The sequence below is a fragment of the Staurois parvus genome, unplaced genomic scaffold, assembly GCF_062004578.1.
Source record: "Staurois parvus isolate SC_StPar_1 unplaced genomic scaffold, SC_StPar_1.0 ptg000221l, whole genome shotgun sequence".
Lineage (NCBI taxonomy): Eukaryota > Metazoa > Chordata > Amphibia > Anura > Ranidae > Staurois > Staurois parvus.
In genome coordinates, this window is record NW_028318017.1 from 3,717,771 (window position 1) to 3,740,571 (window position 22,801).

The 22,801-nt window shown below is 46.6% G+C and overlaps 3 protein-coding genes and 1 pseudogene across 3 annotated transcripts in view; 1 reads left to right on the forward strand and 3 right to left on the reverse strand.

Moving 5' to 3' along the window:
- Window positions 1–22,801, reverse strand: part of LOC149460810 (uncharacterized) — a 94,741-nt gene that overhangs the window by 58,413 nt on the left and 13,527 nt on the right. The gene's annotated exons all lie outside the window — the stretch shown is intronic.
- The window catches only part of LOC149460811 (uncharacterized), an 84,725-nt gene that overhangs the window by 30,984 nt on the left and 30,940 nt on the right, over window positions 1–22,801 (reverse strand). The window contains exon 2 of the mRNA XM_089679324.1: window positions 21,958–22,588. Coding sequence (XP_089535450.1) covers window positions 21,958–22,588 — 631 coding nt within the window. The remainder of the gene's footprint in view (window positions 1–21,957; window positions 22,589–22,801) is intronic.
- On the reverse strand, window positions 322–4,518 carry LOC149460812 (uncharacterized). Its single transcript, XM_089679211.1, has 4 exons — window positions 4,471–4,518; window positions 856–1,062; window positions 564–770; window positions 322–474 (listed from the first exon to the last, which is right to left on the reverse strand). Exons 1-4 carry the CDS (start codon window positions 4,516–4,518, stop codon window positions 322–324), a joined length of 615 nt encoding a protein of 204 aa, XP_089535337.1.
- LOC149460813 (U2 spliceosomal RNA) lies at window positions 10,540–10,655 on the forward strand (annotated as a pseudogene).

Genomic DNA, 22,801 nt, shown 5'->3' on the forward strand with positions numbered 1-22,801 from the left:
TCTGTCAGAGATCTTGCTAGACCCGGCCATGGATCAGAAGATCCAAAACACATACCTCAGGTGCCTAGGACCAGTAACGCCTATATCAAAATTCAACATTTTGCTGCCAGCTGAACCCCAGAACCTCCATAAATCCAGTCTAGATACATAAATTGTGTCTGCAGCACAGAGAAGGAAGATTATCCAAGAGAAATCCAGGAATACAGGACGGGGAACACAGCTCAGGAAAGTGACCAGGGGATTACAGGCTGATATCACCCAGTCCCCGCCCTACTCTGGACCAATCAGTGAGCAGTATGGGTGGAGGAATGGATTTAGTGTTCATGACCCACCTGTGCTGATCTCTGTAGGAGTGTCCTCCTCTATAAATGTCCCCGTTATTCCATCCTCCTCCATAGACTGCTGATCATCCCTCACATACGCCTCTTCTTCTTCTGATTTCACCTCAACTTTAGGATCTCTCAGGTTTCCACTCTGAATATATAATAAAAATGCCATCAATGGTAACAATGCAGATAATGTACAGATCCTAATGATACTATCAGTGATTGTTCCTCATCTACCTGATGATGGTGAGGGATGGTGTGACCTTCCTTTTTTGAACCCCGGGAATACAGAGGATGGGGACATCTCTCTGGTGGGTTCCTGGTATTAGGTGGCTCCATCATATCCTTGTGTCCTTCTGAAAACTCCTCCATCATTCCATACTCCTCATCCTCCTCTTCAAATTCTTCTTTGACAACAATATTAAAATCCTTGAGGTTTCCACTCTGAATATTTAATAAAACAGCAACAACATTGTATCAAACACACTTCTGTATAAATCACAACTACCAATGATTATTATGCATCTACCTGATGATGGTGAGGGATGGTGTGATCTTCCTGTGTGGAATCCCGGGAATACAGAGGACGGGGACATCTCTCTGGGGGGCTCCTGGTATTAGGTGGCTCCATCATATCCTTGTGTCCTTCTGAAAACTCCTCCATCACTCCATACTCCTCATCCTCCTCTTTATACTCTTCTTTAACAACAATATTATAATCCCCGAGGATTCCACTCTGAAAATATAATAAAAATGCCATCAATGGTAACAATGCAGATAATGTACAGATCCTAATGATACTATCAGTGATTGTTCCTCATCTACCTGATGATGGTGAGGGATGGTGTGACCTTCCTGTGTGGAATCCCGGGAATACAGAGGATGGGGACATCTCTCTGGTGGGTTCCCATGACTGGATCCATCTGTAGGAAACACACACACTGACTGAATCCATTGTTTCTATGTGTTTATCAGATGATGGGGGATCTAGGTGGATCCTCCGTACTGCTCTCTCCTTTACAATAAAGTCTCCTCTTACCCGGTGATGTGAGGGGCGGCTGATTGTCCATCATGACGTCCTTGTAGAGATCCTTGTGTCCTTCTAAATACTCCCACTCCTCCATGGAGAAATAGACAGTGACACCCTGACACCTTATAGGAACCTGACACACACAATGATACAGTCACCATCCAGACACATCCCTTGTCTGTTACTGGAGAATGTCCCAGAATTCCCGGCACCGCTCACCTCTCCTGTCAGCAGCTCAGTGATCTCTCTGGTGACTTCTAGAATCTTCTTCTTCTTTCTCTCTTCTATCAGGGAGGGAGGTGGAGGCAATGTGATGTCATATGATCTCCAGACTTCACAGGAGGAAAACTCTACATCTGAACACAAATAGTAAAATCAAACTGAGTGTCTCCATCCACTCTCTCCTATGTACTTGTATAAAGATGGCCATACACTATGCAATCTGATTGTACAATTCTATGGTTGAACTGGATGGACTTTTGTCTTTTTTCAGCCAGACTATGTAATCTCTGTATAATGTCCATTAGATTTACCAGAACAATGGAATTCTATTGGTATCAAATCAGAGAGATCCTTGTACTACATCGCTGATGGTAGGAAGGTACTATTGTAATGAGGGAGGTGTGGTCCAGAGTGGTGGACACGCCCTATCACACCACCTTCTGTGATGACAAGGAAGTGAAGGCTTCTGGGAAGTTACCTACAGGAAGTGAATGCTGAGATACCATCTACAGGAAATGATGCAACCTGAAAAACTGTTCAAAATCTCACAGAAACTGACAAAAAAATTAAACATTCTGTGGATGAGGTAAGTGAGAGAAAAGCACACTGGGATGGCCAGGCCAGAAATAGCACTGGAAAACCATTTTATTTATTATGAGAAGTGAAATTCTGCCTGAAAAGGTGAACCTATCCTTTAAGGTGACCATAGATCCATGGAAATTCAGCTGGTTCAGCAGGGATCGCTCACATTTCCATCCATGTGTGGCCACTGCCGGATAAAAGCCACTCCCCCAGCGGCTGCAGCCAATAGCTTCAGTGCTGATCTGTGTATTCTGAGAGCGGAGGAGTCCCCCCATTGTCAGAATACAAGAGTGCAGCGGGGAGGATTCCCCCATCCACCTCCAATGTGTGGATGGGGGAATCATTTCAGTTTTTATGTTCATCCCGCTGGCTGAGCGATAAAACTGAACCATGTAGGCCAGCTTTGGGAGCAAATATATTATCATCAACTCCTCCCCCTGAAGGGGTTAATCTGGGTTCCCACACTATATATGTGTATCATCATCTGCTGGAGCTAAAAGACGTCAAGTGACTATGGAGGAAGAGGACGGACGTGACCATGGAGAGAGAGGACGGACGGGACCATGGAGGAAGAGGACGGACGGGACCATGGAGGAAGAGGACGGACGTGACCATGGAGGAAGAGGACGGACGTGACCATGGAGGAAGAGGACGGACGTGACCATGGAGGAAGAGGACGGACGTGACCATGGAGGAAGAGGACGGACGTGACCATGGAGGAAGAGGACGGACGTGACCATGGAGGAAGAGGACGGACGTGACCATGGGGGAAGAGGACGGACGTGACCATGGGGGAAGAGGACGGACGTGACCATGGGGGAAGAGGGCGGACGTGACCATGGGGGAAGAGGGCGGACGTGACCATGGGGGAAGAGGGCGGACGTGACCATGGGGGAAGAGGGCGGACGTGACCATGGGGGAAGAGGACGGACGTGACCATGGGGGAAGAGGACGGACGTGACCATGGGGGAAGAGGACGGACGTGACCATGGGGGAAGAGGACGGACGTGACCATGGGGGAAGAGGAAGGACGTGACCATGGGGGAAGAGGAAGGACGTGACCATGGGGGAAGAGGACGGCCGTGACCATGGGGGAAGAGGACGGCCGTGGCCATGGGGGAAGAGGACGGCCGTGGCCATGGGGGAAGAGGACGGCCGTGGCCATGGGGGAAGAGGATGGCCATGGGGGAAGAGGACGGCCGTGGCCATGGGGGAAGAGGACGGCCGTGGCCATGGGGGAAGAGGACGGCCGTGACGGGGGTTACTGGGTGTAAATGAGAAATAACATCTTATTACCTCCTCTGCTGCCACTTCTACCAACGTCTCCTCTCTACTTCCTGTCTGTTCCTGACATCACTTCCTGTCTGTACCTGACATCACTTCCTGTCTGTCTTCCATAGAGACTTCCTGTCTGGGTAGAAGTGAGATCACCACCTTGTGGAGCTCAGAGGAACTGCAGCCTTGAGAAGCATCTGGTAGTGTGACCCCGGCCTTGTGCTGGGTGTGTATGGACTGTATATTATTATTATACAGGATTTATATAACACCAACAGTTTGCTCAGCACTTTACAATATAACAGGAGACAATACAGTTCAATACAAGAGGGTTAGGAGGGCCCTGATCCTGGGAGCTTACAATCTAAGAGGGAGGGGCTGGTATATGGATACAAAGCCCCCCAGCTGGGAGTAAAGGGTGGAAATGGCTGGTGACCCCCAGATTTGGGCAATGATGTCATCACTATAAATGGATAAAACCCGCGCTATGTGTAACAACTCCAAACCTACAAAAACCTTCTAGCGGACTGCTGCTGTAACAAAGGGAAGGATTCCCTGTCATCTAGAAGAGCATTATGTGTCACAGCGCTGTCCTATTGTGTGTGCACAGAAATCATCACAAATACACTACAAAAATGTGGAGACATTCAGAGATAAAGAGCTCGGGGCTCCAAATCCTATTCTCTGCACATCCACTGCTTCCACTTTACACCCACTTCATTGGTCTTATGGGGTTTATCAATAAATGAAGGAAACTGAACCGTGTGCAAATCCATCCACAACATAAAGTGCTTTGTGCTCAAGATGCAGATCCACTGCTTCCACTTTACACCCACTTCATTCATCTCATCAGATTTGCTGCTATAGGAAATCATCTCAAATCCTGTGCAAATCCATGGAGACAGACAATATTGTGTGCTCAGTATAGTGTTCTCTGCAAGTCCACCGCTTCCACTTTACACCCACTTCACTAATCGTATAATATTTGATGGACTTGTAGAGACTATGGTCTCCATTCACAAAGCGGTACCTTACCGCATCGTAGTATTCAGTAAGATTCCGCACAGCATTTTTCAAAAACATTTTTGGCATCACTAAAAACACTGCATGCACTATTTTATGAAATCATACTGGATTTTAGTAGTGAAAGACTGCAGTAATTTACCGTCACCGGCAGTCGGTGTCCTTAGCAACACTTGTAAATAGCTGGTTGTTAAGGATTTGGCGGCCAATGGTGACCTTAGCAACCAGTAAAAAACACGGTTGTTGAAGAGCAGGCGGCCACCATGTCCTTAGCAACTGAGGAGTCATCATCTGTCAGTGGGGATACCCATTGACAGCTGATTATAAAAAAAGAATTGCCGGCAATTAAAAATTAAGAAAAAAAAGGGCTTGGGGTCCCCCACAAACCATAGCAGACCCTTAGGATCTACTATGAGTTTTGAGAGGAACCCCAACCCCAAAACTTAAAAAAAATGGCGTGAGGTCCCCTTCAAAATCCATACCAGAACCTTATCTGAGAATGCGGCCTGGCAGGTCAGGAAAGGGGGGACGAGCAAGCGCCCCCTTTCCTCCTGAGCCATACCAGGCCACATGCTCTCAACATGGGGTGGGTGCTCAAAACAGCTTGTCCCCATGTTGGTGGGGACAAGGGCCTCTTCCCCACAACCGTGGCCCCTGGTTGTGGGGGTCTGTGGGTGGGGGGCTTATCAATTTAACAAAGGGGCCCCCATATCCCCTGCATCCCATGTGAATGAGTATGAGGTACATGGTACCACTACTCATTCACAAAATAAAAGTGCGTCTTCTACAATATGTTGTACATTACATAGTCCTGACTTCTGCTCTCCCCCCTCCCCCCACTGCTATATATACACATAATATGGATTCTCTTTTGTTACACCCATTTCCTACCAGTTGGACATTTTATATCGGATGATGTGATTGGAGCACAGACTTTTACAGGGTGATAATAACGTGATAACATCCTCCAACTTTGAAACCTTCAGAGGTGACTGCCCTGGACAGTCGCTAGAAACCAGAGCTCTGAGGATAGCAGAGACATAACCTGCCTCCACAGGGACACTTTGCACCAGATTTCCTCAATTTCAATACACGCACCCCTGGAAGACCAAGCAGTGCATGCCAACCCCCAAGAGCCACAAAAAGAAGCCTATGCAACGGTCTCTAACCACATATCTCCTTCAGGTTTGGAAGTAAAGCAGGGTGCAGCAAGATGGTGCCCTCCCAGAACAAGCGTGTCCCCCAGACCCAGCTGTCTCACCTCAGTATCCTCTGAGTACCTACCTCACTAAAGCAGACCTCAAGGATAGCCAGGCCACATTGTATGGCAAACTGGCCCATAAGTTTCAGGCAGAGCTGCACAAGTCCACCAGCATGCTCACACAGGGGATAGCCATCTTAGGAGGCCAGACGGACAGACACGTTGGAGACTAACCATAATGAGCTTCATTTGGCCTATGTAGATCTCTGCAAGGAACACGAGGCAGTCTCTGACACGGTATTACAAGTGCAGGTACATCTGGAAGATCTAGACAATGGCAACAGATTAAATAACAGAGTATGGGGGGTACCCAAAACAATCACAGACTGGTTTCCAGCAGTCAAGAAAATTGTTTATTACCTACTTCTTGATTATAAAGAAGCCTCATTTGCCTGTGACAGAATCCACAGAACCCTGAGACACAAACCCCCTCCAGGAAGAACTCCAAGGGATATAGTATTATGCTTGAAGGACTTCTTAGTGAAGGAGGATATCCTCCGTGCATCCCGCTATACCCCCTCAATACAATACGGGGTTAACATTCAACTTTATTAAAGAAACAAAAATAGGTATCATACTCACAATGGACATAATAACACAGGCATGTCAAACTGAACAAGATGTATGATCCAAACAACATCTGAGTCCATACAATGGAACCCTGGATGACCAACTGGCTAACGCGTTTCGAGGTTGGCTCCGAGGAAGAGGTTGTGTCCTCGAAACGCGTTAGAAGTTGGTCATCCAGGGTTCCATCGTATGGACTGTTCGAAATACATCTTGTTCAGTTTGACATGCCTGTGTTATTATATCCATTGTGAGTATGATACCTATTTTTGTTTCTTTAATAAATTATTTTAAACGATAATGCACTAGGTCGGTGCACCCTTTTTCTGTTTCTCCATTTGTATCCAGTGTATTCGGACCACCCCGCTCTGTTGAGGGCAGCAAGCAGTGCATATTCCAGAAAATTCCAGAACATTCCTATTGGGTCTACTGAGTCCTTTCCTAGCGCAGGAGTAAAGTGTTTGTTGTGTTGGATTTAACATTCAACTTTACCCAGATATCTCCCCAGCAACATTAGAAAAGAGAAGAAAGATGAAAGAAGTCACTTCAGTCTTGCAATCTGCTAGGATCAGTTACAGATAGGGATTTTCCCTTTAAATTGTCTGTCCCAAACAACGGCATCAGCTCACTGATGGAAGGGAAGGAGCTCCTTATCAACTTGGGTCTTCTGGACCCCTACACTACACCACGTTTGTCTTCCACTCTTCACCCAACTCCTATTTGTGCCACCCCATCTCCTCAGTGGGATCGTAGGAGAAGACAACAGGACAGAGATCAGTCAGCATGTGATCCTCTCAGACTTTCCTCACTATCTCAGATCTCTCCTTTGGCTCTTGGAGGAATAAATCTCTTTTTATGCCTGATGCACTGTTTGATATTTGATAGTCTTACCTAAAGTCTGAATGGCCCTCATACTCTCAGGTGTTCACTGCCCAATCAACTCCTATACCACAGTTATATTGCCCATTCTTTCCCTTGGAAGAAGGTGCAGTATTGAGAATTTTTCTTCCTGGGCATGTTGCATACCCATCCAATTGGAGTATTCCATGGAGGATAGGATAGGTTGGGAAGATCACAGAGTATCGGACTGTATTATTATTATTATTATATAGTATTTATAAAGCGCCAATAGTTCGCTCAGCGCTGTACATTACAAAGGGGGACAGAACATGTGACAGAACAATACCAATACAATGCAAAACATGAGAGGATCGAGGGCCCTGCTCTCTCGAGCTTACAATCCAGGAGGGAGGGGATGGTGGCACAGGAGAAGACAGCCGCTGGGGATGGAGCGGCAGGAAGAGTGGAGGAGGTCGGTAAGCCAGCAGGGGGTGGGGCAGGCTTCCCCGAAGAGATGGGTTTTCAGGGTGCGCCTAAAGGAGAGGAGAGCAGGCGACAATCTGATGGGTTGGGGCAGGGAGCCCCAGAGGACGGGTGACACCCCGGAGAAGTCCCAAAGGCGGGCATGGGAGGAGGAGACCAGGGAACCAGAGAGAAGGAGGTCTTGTGAGGATAGTCCCTTTAAGGTTTTTCATTGGCCATTTGGAGGCTTTACTCCTGGCTTCTTAGAATTGTATAAGACAGTGTTTCTCAACCTTTTTTTTTTAGCCAAGGCACCCTTTAAAATTATGGAGTCTTGAGGCACCCCATTTTAAAATGTGAAAAACTATTCCAATAGTTTTGTATAACGCAGCAACACCCACACATGTAGGACACCCAACATTAGAGGTGATTTATTCTTCCAAAGCAAATACACTTTTGCACACTGGTACTGACTAGTATTCCAATGTTTCTCTTCTCCTTCAGTTTTTCTCCATTACTGAGCTGATGTGACCCCAGCACTGATGGAGAGGGGCAGGGAAGGGGCAAACTAAGATGCTGTGCAGGCAGCTGTCATCCTCCTTATCCTCCTTATCAGCTGATGTTGTCATTGGTTATCAGGACACGGTGGCTAGAAGGTTGTAATGGTGCACAATGAAAACCTGTGGCTTGATCCACCCACTGGCTTGTATACTAGTTTTGGGCAATTTTTAGACATTTTGCCAAGACACCCCTGAAGAAACCTCAAGTCACTCCAATGAATAAGGTCTATTACTTTTCATTGGTTCCAGAAGATATTCTCAGATTAATTTTATATGGTACTATACGGGTGGTTAATACTAGAGGACCAAGCTCCATTCCAACCTTAATTTACACAATATTGCTAATCTCAGTAGGGTTTTGTGCCCCTCCCTCTATCTTTGGTTTGTAAGATAGTCATACCGTGTACTTTGTCTGATCTGAATGCTAAGTTGGTGGCCAAAAATCTATTTGCAGATCGCAAAGTTAGGCCCCCACTCTGGCACCTTAAGCCCCACGTTTTACATCCATTAACATGAGTATCCAAATAATATCACAAAATGTAAGGCGCTTTAACTCCCCACACAAACAGTAAAAGGCGTTTAGATCCTACAAAAGATTGGATGCTGATAATATTTTACTGCAGGAGACACACTTCTCTTCCAATCATCCAAAACTCTTTGATAAGACTTATAAACAGCATTACTTTACTACTTGTGACTCAAAAACTAGAGGGGTGGATATTTTTATTAAGAATTCAGTGGTACTGGATGCCCAATATACACACATAGACCCAACCAGTAGATTTATAATTCTTAAGGGTTCCTTGTTGGGTAGAGAGATAACTATTGACAATGTCTAGCTCCTACAGATTCTCAAGCCTCTTTTTTCCAGGATTTTTTTCAGACTCTGGATAAATATTGCTCTGCTCATGTATTGGTTGGATGAGATTTCAACTTGGTGGCCAACTCATGATTAGACAGAAGCAGAATGGTGAGTACAGCTAAAACTTTCCCTAAAACATTATCATGTTCCCTTACATCTCATCAATTGATGCATGGAGGGCCCTGAATGCTGGAGCCAGAGAATACACATTTCAGTCTCACCCCCATGATAGGTATTCTAGACCAGACTACATTTTTAGTTCACCTATACTTTTAGTTACATACAGTGGGGCAAAAAAGTATTTAGTCAGCCACCAATTGTGCAAGTTCTCCCACTTACAAAGATGAGAGAGGCCTGTAATTGGCATCATAGGTAGACCTCAACTATGAGAGACAAAATGAGAAAACAAATCCAGACAATCACATTGGCTGATTTGGAAGGAATTTATTTGTAAATTATGGTGGAAAATAAGTATTTGGTCAATATGAAAAGTTCATGTCAATACTTTGTTATATATCCTTTGTTGGCAATGACAGAGGTCAAACGTTTCCTGTAAGTCTTCACAAGGTTGGCACACACTTTTGCTGGTATGTTGGCCCATCCTCCATGCAGATCTCCTCTAGAGCAGTGATGTTTTGGGGCTGTCGCTGGGCAACACGGACTTTCAACTCCCTCCAAAGGTTTTCTATGGGGTTGAGATCTGGAGACTGGCTAGGCCACTCCAGGACCTTGAAATGCTTCTTACGAAGCCACTCCTTCGTTGCCCGGGCGGTATGTTTGGGATCATTGTCATGTTGGAAGACCCAGCCACGTTTCATCTTCAATGCCCTTGCTGATGGAAGGAGGTTTGCACTCAAAATCTCACAATACATGGCCCCATTCATTCTGTCCTGTACATGGATCAATCATCCTGCTCCCTTTGTGGAGAAACAGCCCCAAAGCATGATGTTGCCACCCCCATGCTTCACAGTAGGTATGGTGTTCTTTGGATGCAACTCAGCATTCTCTCTCCTCCAAACACGACGAGTTGTGTTTCTACCAAACAGTTCTATTTTGGTTTCATCTGACCATATGACATTCTCCCAATCCTCTTCTGGATCATCCAAATGCTCTCTAGCAAACTTCAGATGGACCCGGACATGTACTGGCTTAAGCAGGGGGACACGTCTGGCACTGCAGGATCTGAGTCCCTGGCGGCGTAGTGTGTTACTGATGGTAGCCTTTGTTACGTTGGTCCCAGCTCTCTGCAGGTCATTCACTAGGTCCCCCCCGTGTGGTCCTGGGACTTTTGCTCACCGTTCTTGTGATCATTTTGACCCCATGAGGTGAGATCTTGCGTGGAGCCCCAGATCGAGGGAGATTATCAGTGGTCTTGTATGTCTTCCATTTTCTAATTATTGCTCCCACAGTTGATTTGTTCACACCAAGCTGCTTGCCTATTGCAGATTCAGTCTTCCCAGCCTGGTGCAGGTCTACAATTTTGTTTCTGGTGTCCTTCGACAGCTCTTTGATCTTCACCATAGTGGAGTTTCGCTTCTCGGCCTTTTGGCTAAGATCAAGTGTAGTATCTGTTCTTATCAGTGTCCAGTGGGGGTGCTCCCGGCCATTCTAGCTTTGCGGGGATGGCTGTTGTATAGTACCCTCACTGGTATGATGGGGGTCCGGAAGGCTAGACCGGAGGGACAGAAACCAGGGAGCGCCATGATTCGTTCTGGGGCCTTGGGAGTAATTCCTCTGGGAAAGCTGGAAAGACCCAGTACCTCCTGATTTGGACGGATCTACCTTGGTCTGGCCAGGGGCTGGAAAGGCAGAGAGTCCGCAAACACGGTGCCCCCTGAGTAGTCGCCTCAGGGGTGCTCTGAGTAGCACTTGGGTGTGGGACCCCACGATGCGAATGAGCACATGGTCACCGAGTTTAAACACTTTTTGCACTGCGCCTCTAGGACCGGGCCTTTTGGTCAAGTTCTGGGCAATTTTTTTGCTACAGGCCTCAGGGTCTGGTCAGTGCACAATTTGGGCACGACACTTTTTATTATTTTTATAGATTTATTTAATTATTGATTTATTTATTTTCCTCACCCCACGTTTGTCACTTTTTACTTTTGTGTGTGTTTTTTTCTCACAGGATGGAGGGTGTGGGTCCTCGGGCCTGCCCTGAAGTCTAGGGGGAGGATGTGTGGCCCTACGGTTCCTTCCTCCCCTGTCCCTAGGGGGTTTTCTCTTCGGGAGAACCCCCTGGCCTAGTACTGGATGTCCGGCTTCGGCTGGGCATAAGGAACGGTGGTCCACCAGGCCTTTTGGCCAGGAGGACCAAATGGGAACCTTGTCCCTGTCAGGAGCTTCGTACCCCGGGGGATCAGGGTAGTGGTCCAACCCCTTCCGGGTAGGAGAAAGCACACCCTTAAGTGCACTTTTTGTGTGGTGTTTTGCACTTGCACTTTTTTGTGAACACTTACGGGTTTTTTCGTTATAGTTGCACGTTTGCGGACTTAAAAAAAAAAAAATAAAATAGTGGAGTTTGGAGTGTGACTGTTTGAGGTTGTGGACAGGTGTCTTTTATACTGATAACAAGTTCAAACAGGTGCCATTGATACAGGTAATGAGTGCAGGATAGAGGAGCCTCTTAAAGAAGAAGGTACAGGTCTGTGAGAGCCAGAAATCTTGCTTGTTTGTAGGTGACCAAATACTTATTTTCCACCATAATTTGCAAATAAATTCTTTCCAGATCAGCCAATGTGATTGTCTGGATTTCCAGCATCAAACACACTGCTGTGTTCAACTGCATCTTCACACTCCAACATCAAACACACACAGAAAACTGCCCCCCCCCCCCATGAGCTGGTCTAAATTTATAGGGAGATGGTCAAATGAGCAACTCCTCTCCGCCCCAATTAGGAATTGATAAGGATCACATGAATTCAGGGGCAGACTGACAACTCATGGGGCCCCCGGGCAATAGGGGATCATGGGGCCCCTGTGTCCTTGCCCAAACTCAAAAAAGCCTATGAAAAAGGTTCCAGGGGCATCTCATGGGGCCCCCTACTGACCCTGGGCCCTCGGGCGGTGCCCGAATTTCCGAATGGTCAGTCCACCCCTGCATGAATTGGGGGGAATGTTTCTCAAAGACAGACCAACCACAGACACAGGCCAAAGTCATAAAAGAAGTGCAGAGGTGAGAATCAATCACCATAAACAGACCAAAAGATATATACTAATTGTTCTGAGTTTTGCATAAAGTCTATACGTTGCTGAAGTTACAGTTTAACTAGTTGCCGACCGCAGACAGCTGAATGACGGCTGCACTGCGGCCAGCCAGTTCTGGGTGGACGTCATATGACGGGGGCACTCACCCTGTGATCTCCATGATAGCTGTGTCCTACGGACACAACTGATCATGTGACGTGGTAAAAGGCCAATCACAGCAGCCTTTTACCACGTGATCAGCCACGTGATCCAATGACACACTGATCACAGGGAAATGCAATTGCCGGTTCTTGGCTACACTTTCCTCACGTTGTCAGAGCGTGAGGAAAGTACTGCCGAGAACCGGCAGTTGTCAGAGCAGGGATTGGCACCAATCATCAGGGCACATGATCAGTGCCCTGATGATCGGTGCCCAGCAGTGCCACCCACCAGTGCTGCCTACCTGTGCCAAGCAGTGCCACCCAGCAGTAACACCCACCAGTGCCACCTACCTGTGCCCAGCAGTGCCACCCAGAAGTGCCACCCACCTGTGCCCAGCAGTGCCACCTACCAGTGCAGCCCAGCAGTTGTGCCAGTCAGTGCCACCAGTCAGTGCCCAGCAGTTGTGCCAGTCAGTGCCCAGCAGTTACACCAGTCAGTGCCACCTATCCGTACCACCTCATTAGTGCTGCCTGTCAGTGCCACCTATCATTGCTGCCTATCAGTGCCCATCAGTGCTACCTCATCAGCGCACATCAGTGAAGGAGAAAAAATTTATAATAGAAATAAAGAAACTTTTTTTTCAAATGTTTTGCATTTTTTTTGTTTATAGCGCAAAAAATAAAGCGCCCAGCGGCAAGTAAATACCACCAAAAGAAATCTCTATTTATGAGAAAAAAATGATAAAAATGTCATATGGGTACAATCTTGCATGACTGCGCAATTGTCATTCAAAGTGTGACAGCGCTGAAAGCTGGAAATTGGCCTGGTAAGGAAGGGGGTATAAGTGCCTGGTAGGCAAGGGGTTAAAGTGGAGATGAGAGCATTTACCTGTGAAAAAGCAGAGCTCTTTGCCCCATCCCTGCACTGTACAGAGCCTGAGCAAAGGCAGCAGACCTCCTGCATGGCTCCTCCCCACACGGCACATGGCTGAAATTGGCTCCTATTACACACAGCTACGATCTGCACAGAGTGTACCTGGCTACTGTGTTGCAGTTCTGACCTGTGAAATTCCCTGGTTGGTATGGCAGCATTGCTGCTGTAACCTGCTATACACTGTGCAGATCATAGCTGTGTGTAATGGCTTCCACTAACCCAACGCATAAAAGTCAAAATACTAACCACAGCTTACAAAGCCATCCACAACACTGCCCCTAGCTACATCACCAACCTCATCCACAGATACCGCCCAAATAGCCCGCTCTGCTCGTCCCATGATCCTCTTCTCTAGCTCCCTCATCACCTCCTCCCATGCTCACCTCCAGGACTTCTTCAGAGCCTCTCCTATCCTCTGGAACTCCCTACCACAGCATGTCCAGTAAGTCCCCACCCTGTCTGCCTTTAGGCAATCTTTGAAAACTCACTTCTTTGGGGAAGCCTACCCCACCTCCACCTAAGAACTGTACTTGAATCACCTCCACCAGATCATCCCCCACAGCTATCACCTTTTGTATCACATCCCCCTTCCTTTAGATTGTAAGCTCCACGAGCCGGGCCCTCCTATTCCTTCTGTACTGAAATGTATTGTAATTGTACTGTCTCCCATTATATTGGGAAGTGCTGAGCAAACTGTTGGCGCCATATAAATCCTGTAAAATAATAATGGAATCTATTTCCATCTACAGTGTGTGCTGTGTGGGGAGGACACTGGTCACTCAATACACCGATCTCTCTAGGAAGACCGAGCACACAGACACCGGTCACACAATACACCAATCTCTCTAGGAAGACCGAGCGCACAGACACCGGTCACACAATACACTGATCTCTGTAGGAGGTCCGAGCACACAGGCACCAGTCACTCAATACACCGATCTCTCTAGGAAGACCGAGCGCACAGACACCGGTCACACAATACACCGATCTCTGTAGGAGGTCCGAGCACACAGGCACCAGTCACTCAATACACCGATCTCTCTAGGAAGACCGAGCGCACAGACACCGGTCACACAATACACCGATCTCTCTAGGAAGACCGAGCACACAGACACCGGTCACACAATACACTGATCTCTGTAGGAGGTCCGAGCACACAGACACCGGTCACACAATACACCGATCTCTCTAGGAAGACCAAGCACACAGACACCGGTCACACAATACACCGATCTCTCTAGGAAGACCGAGCACACAGACACCGGTCACACAATACACCGATCTCTCTAGGAAGACCGAGCACACAGACACCGGTAACACACTACACCGATCTCTCTAGGAAGACTGAGCACACAGACACCGGTCACACAATGCACTGATCTCTCTAGGAAGACCGAGCACACAGACACCGGTCACACAATACACCGATCTCTCTAGGAAGACCGAGCACACAGACACCGGTCACACAATACACCGATCTCTCTAGGAAGACCGAGCACACAGACACCGGTCACACAATACACCGATCTCTCTAGGAAGACCGAGCACACAGACACCGGTCACACAATACACCGATCTCTCTAGGAAGACTGAGCACACAGACACCGGTCACACAATACACCGATCTCTCTAGGAAGACCGAGCACACAGACACCGGTCACACAATACACCGATCTCTCTAGGAAGACCGAGCACACAGACACCGGTCACACAATACACCGATCTCTCTAGGAAGACCGAGCACACAGACATCGGTCCCACAATACACCGACCTCTCTAGGAAGACCGAGCACACAGACACCGGTCACACAATACACCGATCTCTCTAGGAAGACCGAGCACACAGACACCGGTCACACAATACACCGATCTCTCTAGGAAGACAGAGCACAGACACCGATCTCTCTAGGAAGACCGAGCACAGACACCGATCTCTCTAGGAAGACCGAGCACACAGACACCGGTCACACAATACACCGATCTCTCTAGGAAGACCGAGCACACAGACACCGGTCACACAATGCACCGATCTCTCTAGGAAGACCGAGCACACAGACACTGGTCACACAATGCACCGATCTCTCTAGGAAGACCGAGCACACAGACACTGGTCACACAATGCACCGATCTCTCTAGGAAGACCGAGCACACAGACACTGGTCACACAATGCACCGATCTCTCTAGGAAGACCGAGCACACAGACACCGGTCACACAATGCACCGATCTCTCTAGGAAGACCGAGCACACAGACACCGGTCACACAATACACCGATCTCTCTAGGAAGACCAAGCACACAGACACCGGTCACACAATACACCGATCTCTCTAGGAAGACCGAGCACACAGACACCGGTCACACAATACACCGATCTCTCTAGGAAGACCAAGCACACAGACACCGGTCACACAATACATCGATCTCTCTAGGAAGACCAAGCACACAGACACCGGTCACACAATACACCGATCTCTCTAGGAAGACCAAGCACACAGACACCGGTCACACAATACACCGATCTCTCTAGGAAGACCGAGCACACAGACACCGGTCACACAATACACCGATCTCTCTAGGAAGACCAAGCACACAGACACCGGTCACACAATACATCGATCTCTCTAGGAAGACCAAGCACACAGACACCGGTCACACAATACACTGATCTCTCTAGGAAGACCGAGCACACAGACACCGGTCACACAATACACCGATCTCTAGGAAGACAGAGCACACAGACACCGGTCACACAATACACCGATCTCTCTAGGAAGACCGAGCACACAGACACCGGTCACACAATACACTGATCTCTCTAGGAAGACCGAGCACACAGACACCGGTCACACAATACACCGATCTCTCTAGGAAGACCGAGCACACAGACACCGGTCACACAATACACCGATCTCTCTAGGAAGACCGAGCACACAGACACCGGTCACACAATACACCAATCCCTCTAGGAAGACCGAGCGCACAGACACCGGTCACGCAATACACCGATCTCTGTAGGAAGATAAGTCTTACCTTAATACACAGAAGCCGGTTATAAATTTTAAAATTTAATATGCAGTGCAGATTATAATAATACATAAGGACATTACATCATTATGAAATAAAAAGGGAGGAAATACAGAAAAAAACTCAGTTTTGAGCAGTGTGGTTTATTTTCCTGTGGGAAGCTCACAGAAAGATTTGTAGATATCATGTTCAGAACACACTCCCACATGAAGACCAAGTCCATATCTCATGCTCCTCAATTTATAGAGGTAAGGATGTGGGATTCTCTGAAAGACATTACTCACCCTCAGGACAGAAATGTGGCTTTTCCACTGTGAGATCTCTGATGTGTGTAAAGACTGGATTTTACTGAAAACCTCTTCCCACACTTAGTACAGGAGAACCTCTTCCCTGTTGGAAGGCCATCCCGGTCCCGCACTGTCTAAGGTTCCTCAGGATACGAGGAATCTGATGGTCCGTCTACACTGTGTGGTGCCGGATGGACATTGGATGGAGCCGGGTTTTCTCCTGGACTATACTGTGTGATGTCCTCATCTTCTACTTTCCAGTCTGGAGACAAAGTGAGACAATCCTCGGAGGTTTTCCTCATCTCCTAGGATACAGACACCACTGGACAACTAACTAAAGGTAGTGACTGTCCTGACAAATTGGATACACAATACATACACACAGTGATATGTCCTCACTACACGTTCCCCATGCTGCTTGTAAGAGTGTAAGTTCAGTCAACAATATGTGCTTCAAGGATAATAACAACTGGTTTCCTTTCACTCAGTGCTTAAAATGATGTTTGAGCAACCAGGATGCACCTGTTTCCCTTTCTCAGAATGAGGGATGATGGGAGCTAAGTTTCTATTTTCTAAAAAATCTGTAAATTTATTCCAAGCTCCATCTAGTGGCCAATTTTAGTTATGAAAGGCAGGACAACTTAATAAATATCCCTTCTAGAGGCAGAACACTCCCCACATGGTATCAATGCATACCATGATTTGGGTCCTCAGAAAGAAAACAAGACCAGGTCAGAAACTATATACTATCCTGACATGCTCAGCTGACTCTTTTCCAAGCCATCTGATCAGGAGGTCTTCATCTCTTCACTACATGACAGGTCTAAGCCTCTAATGGTGTTGTGGAAAGAAGATAGCCAGGCTCTGTAGCTTTCGGGGCGGTGTGACAGAGCATCGTAACGGAACACTGGGAAAGTCCTGTTCGGGGTTTATAGATCTCCCAGGATCCTGACTTATACCTTTAGGTCTCTCCGATATGAGGTCCAGTGCAGGGTTTACCTCTCTCTCCATGGGCAATTAAATCCACCTGGGACCTGTAGCCAGAGCTCTCGGTGTGGGGATCAGACTGTAGTGGATTGTGATAGACAGTCCACGTTCTATTAGATCAGTGGTTCTCAACCTGTGGGTCGCGACCCCTTTGGGGGTCGAATGACCCTTTCACAGGGGTCCCCTAAGACCATCAGAAAACACATATTTCCGATGTGTAAAGAGCAGCTACTGTGTAGAAAGCAGCTGCTGTGTTGAAAGCAGCTACTCTGTTAAAAGCAGCTACTGTGTTGAAAGCAGCAGTATTGGAGGTAAAACGACACTCATGAATTATAATTACTGGGTAAATAATTTCATGGTTGGGGGTCACCACAGCATGAGGAACTGTATTAAAAGGGTCACGGCCTTAGGAAGGTTGAGAACCACTGTATTAGATGATCAGTAAAATGACAATTTTATAGTTTTGCTACTTTCTGCTTCTTGCTTTTTAACCACTTGACCTCCAGAGGATTTACCCCCCTTAATGACCGGGCCTCTTTTTGCTACTCGGCGCTGCACTAATTCAACTGATAATTGCGCGGTCATGCAATGCTGCACCCAAACGAAATTTACGTCCTTTTTTTAACACAAATAGAGCTTTCTTTCGGTGGTATTTGATCACCTGTGCGCATTTTATTTTTCACGCTATAAACAAAAAAACGCCAAATATTTTGAAGAAAAACAATATTTTTTATTTTCAGCTATAAAAAATATATAGTAAACTCAAAGTTAGTTATAAATTTAGGCCAAAATGTATTCTGCTCCATGTTTTTGGTAAAAAAATCCCAATAAGTGTATATTGATTGCTTTGTGTGGAAGTTATAGCGTCTACAAACTATGGTATAGATACTGCAATTTACACCATTTTTCTGCTATACAGCGCTGCGCTAGTTTAACGGACAATTGCGCGGTCATGCAATACGGTACATAAATGAAATTTACATTCTTTTTTTCCCCACAAATTGAGCTTTCTTTTGGTGGTATTTGATCGCCTGTGCGGTTTTTATTTTTTGCGCTGTAAAAAAAAAAGCTGACAATTTTGAGGAAAAAAAAACAATATTTTGGACTTTTTGCTATAAAACATGTCCAGTAAAAAAAAATGCAAAAAATCAAATTTAGTCATAAATTTCTGCCAAAATGCATTCTGCGACATGTCTTTGGTAAAAAAAAAACCCAATACGTGTAAATTAATTGGTTTACGTGAAAGTTATAGCGTTTACAAATGGCGGGAAAGATACTGGGATTTTTAGGGTTTTTTTATACTAATAATGGCGGCGATCAGCGAATTATGGCGGCGATCAGCGAATTATGGCGGCGATCAGCGAATTATGGCGGTGATCAGGGACTTATGGCAGCGACCAGCGACTTATGGCGGGACTGCGGCAGACATTCTGACATTGGGGGGTACTGACTTGGGGTCACTGACATCCCCAAAAACACTAATACAGTGATCAGTGCAAAAAAAAAAAACCGGACACTGTACTAATGGCACTGGGGAGGAAGGGGTTAACTTTATTTAGTAGGGAAGGGTTATAGGAGCTCATCCTCGAGCTGACAGACAGCACAGCTACTGCAGCTGTGCTCTCTGCCACCGTTTACTGCCGATCGCCGGGACATAGCCCCTAATGAGCGGCTGTGACCCGGCAACTGACATCTGCGGCGGTGATCCACAGGACAAATAGGGTGGCAGTGCGCCTCGCGCGCCCCCTATTCGTTTACAAAACACACGTTTTAAAACGTGGTTTTGCCTGTGAGTGCCGCCCTGCCGCCGTACATGTGCAGTGGCTGTGCGGCATGCGGTTAAATTCCTTACTCTCTTAAGTAAACAATCAGATATAGGTTGACAGAACAATGATGATAATTAAGATGGCGCCTTCATCCGGAGTCTCACCCTAGGCGACTCATTAGGAGAAAAGTATCTTTTAATGTAAACAACCCCCATAAAAGGGAATGAGTCTTTTTGGGGACAATGATTGGAAGATATCAACATGGATGGAAGAACACGCAGAAACCCAGTGGACTTTTCACCCAATCAATGTATATGCTTTGCCTGCATCATAAGCCCTATAAATGATACTGTTAGTTCCTCAATAAAACAGAATTTTAGGCCTGTCTGAAGAGCTGAAAGGTTGGTGGAAATGAACTAGCTGTGGATGACAAGTGGTAGGTTTGGTCAGTCTGGTAGTTAGGACCTGCATTACTGTGTAGTGAGAGCCAGGACATGGCTAGGTTTTTATTTTTTGATATTTTCTTGCCCTGTTTATTTTAGGTAAACCCTGTACAGCACTTTGTAAATGGCACTAATAAACACCTTCACGGTTTGCCACTAATCTCACTGGATTTGGTATCTGGGCCTGAAAGACTGCTTGCCCCAGGAAGCACATATCCCAGATGCCTATCCCCAGATCAAGGCGGTCATTGAACTTTTCAAGTCTTTTGTGACTAGCTTGCCTCTTATAAAGAACTTGGCAAAGTCTATTGTGGCTTGGTTGGTTGGCTGTGTATTGCTATGGGGAAAAGGTAAGGTGTAATCATACCATGTAGCAGTCTCTGGTTTAACCCCAGTCTCTTTGTACCGTTCTGATGTGACGGCAGGACCTGGAGGACAATTTGTAGGAAAAAAATGCGATATCTCCTGCGCTCCGGGACCCAGACCCGTGGTGAGTAGATGGAATCAAACTCCAAAAAAGGAAGGAACCACTGGAATAGACAAGGTCGTGCAGCTCCACACCAAGGCTGGGGAAGCCCGAACAGAACTGTAAAGTAGAACAAAAAGAAGCGCACCAACCTTGCGCATTACCTCAGTAACCAAAATTTATTTAGTAAAAGAATGGTACTCACAAACAGCGAATAAAACCAGGCATGTAAGTCCTCAAGGGGACTTTAAAGGCAAGATGCCAATGCGAATCCCATCATGGAGGAAGCCACTCAGTACAGCTGACGCGTTTTGAAGGACATGCCTACTTCCTCAGAGCTCATCATGGAGGAAGCCACTCAGTACACTGACGCGTTTCAAAGGACATGCCTTCTTCCTCAGAGCCTTCGAAACGCGTCAGCTGTACTGAGTGGCTTCCTCCATGATGGAATTCGCATTGGCATCTTGCCTTTAAAGTCCCCTTGAGGACTTACATGCCTGGTTTTATTCGCTGTTTGTGAGTACCATTCTTTTACTAAATAAATTTTGGTTACTGAGGTAATGCGCAAGGTTGGTGCGCTTCTTTTTGTTGTTCTACTTCACAGGACAATTTGTAGACTCTGGCACCTTGCAGGTAAGCGGCTTCACTTTGCAGATTTGGGGCTTGTTGCTGACTTGCGGTGGCGCACTGTAGCATCCTTGGTTTGTTTCCTCAATGTTGTCTTTGGTGCTGCTTGGCCTTGAATGTTGACAGACCTAATCTGAAGTGAGTTGTAGAAGATCCTGAGGTTCGGCTTCTGGACTGAGCACAATGCTGCGTCTATCATGTTCACTATCTGGGTATACGGCTAATTCTAAGGCCTCTGCTTCAGCTATAGCAACTGCCACTTCTTTTTCAACAGTATGCTTCTCTAGGTTTGCTTCTAGTAGAGATTTCTGCATTTCTAAGGACGCTTCTTTTAACCTCTAAGCATGCCTCTGGCTGCACCTTTTCAGCTTCTATTTGTGCCATTTCAGCTTCCCTCTGGTTCATCTCAGCCTCTTTTTTAACTGCATTTCTTGCTCTGGCTTAATCCTGGCAGTAGTTTCATTAGCACAGTGATTTCCTATGATCGTTGGCTCCATCTAGTGACCGTAATGCTGTATTTTTTTTTCTTGAAATACTTCAATCAGAAAAAAATAGTGCTATACCACGTTGTGACCAGTAGATGGAATTGACAATCATAGGAAATCATTGTATGAAATAAAACTACCAACCTTTGTCACAGCTGGGCAAATGCATGTCATTTTCACTCAACTAAATATTTAAATACGTCTCCCCTCAGCCAATGAAAGGCAAACCCGGTCCCACACTTCATCCACGTCTTTGGTGACCTCTGATCTCCTTATGAACGGTCTCTTCCATGATGAAGATCAGCCATGGAGTATATCTGAGGTGTATATCAGGGTGTGCTTCTTCCCCACATGAGAGCTGGGATGTCCAGCAACATTCATCTAGAAGACATTTCCCGCACTCAAGGCACTAATACATCTCCAGGGTTGTGTGGGATCCCTGATGTACAGGAAGGCAGGACTTCAGTGAGGAACATTTCCCTCACTCAGGGCAGGAAAGTGGTTTCTCCCCGTGTGAGATCTCTGATGTCTGTAAAGACTGGACTTCTCTGAAAAGCATTTCCCACACTCAGGACAGGAATACAGTTTTTCTCCTGTGTGCAATCTCTGATGTCTGTAAAGATTAGACCTATCTGAAAAACATTTTCCACACTCAGGACAGGAATACGGCTTCTCCCCTGTGTGAGATCTCTGATGTGTGTCAAGATTGGACTTCTGTGAAAAACATTTCCCGCACTCAGGACAGGAATACGGCTTCTCTCCTGCATGAGATGTCTGATGCATACGAAGACCGGACTTCCTTGAAAAACACTTTCCGCACTCAGGACAGGAATGTGGCTTCTCACCTGTGTGAGATCTCTGATGTCTATAAAGACTGGACTTCTGTGAAAAATATTGTCCGCACTCAGGACAGGAAAGTGGCTTCACACCCGTGTGATGCATCTGATGTGTGACAAGATCTGATTTTTGTACAAAATATTTCCAGCACTCAGAACAGGAATACAGTTTTTCTCCTGTGTGCAATCTCTGATGTCTGTAAAGGTTAGACCTATCTGAAAAACATTTTCCACACTCAGGACAGGAATACGGCTTCTCCCCTGTGTGAGATCTCTGATGTGTGTCAAGATGGGACTTCTGTGAAAAACATTTCCCGCACTCAGGACAAGAATACGGCTTCTCCCCCGTGTGAGATCTTTTATGCACATTAAGTTTGGCTTTAGAACGGAAACCTTTCCCGCACTCAGTACAGGAGAACCTCTTCCCTGTTGGAAGGCCGGCCCGGTCCCGCACAGTCTGAGGTTCCTCAGGATACGAGGAATCCGATGGTCCATCTACACTGGGTGGTGCCAGATGGACATTGGAGGGAGCCGGGTTTTCTCCTGGACTATACTGTGTGATGTCCTCATCTTCTACTTTCCAGTCTGGAG

Bases quoted from the DNA above. Each gene is read 5' to 3' on its own strand.
- LOC149460812 (XM_089679211.1), bottom strand. From the start codon at position 4,518: ATGTTTTTGAAAAATGCTGTGCGGAATCTTACTGAATACTACGATGCG. The intron at 1,063-4,470 runs GTAAGGTACCGC...TTATATTTTCAG, and splicing joins TTACTGAATACTACGATGCG to AGTGGAATCCTCGGGGATTA. The intron at 771-855 runs GTAGATGCATAA...TTAAATATTCAG, and splicing joins CCATCCCTCACCATCATCAG to AGTGGAAACCTCAAGGATTT.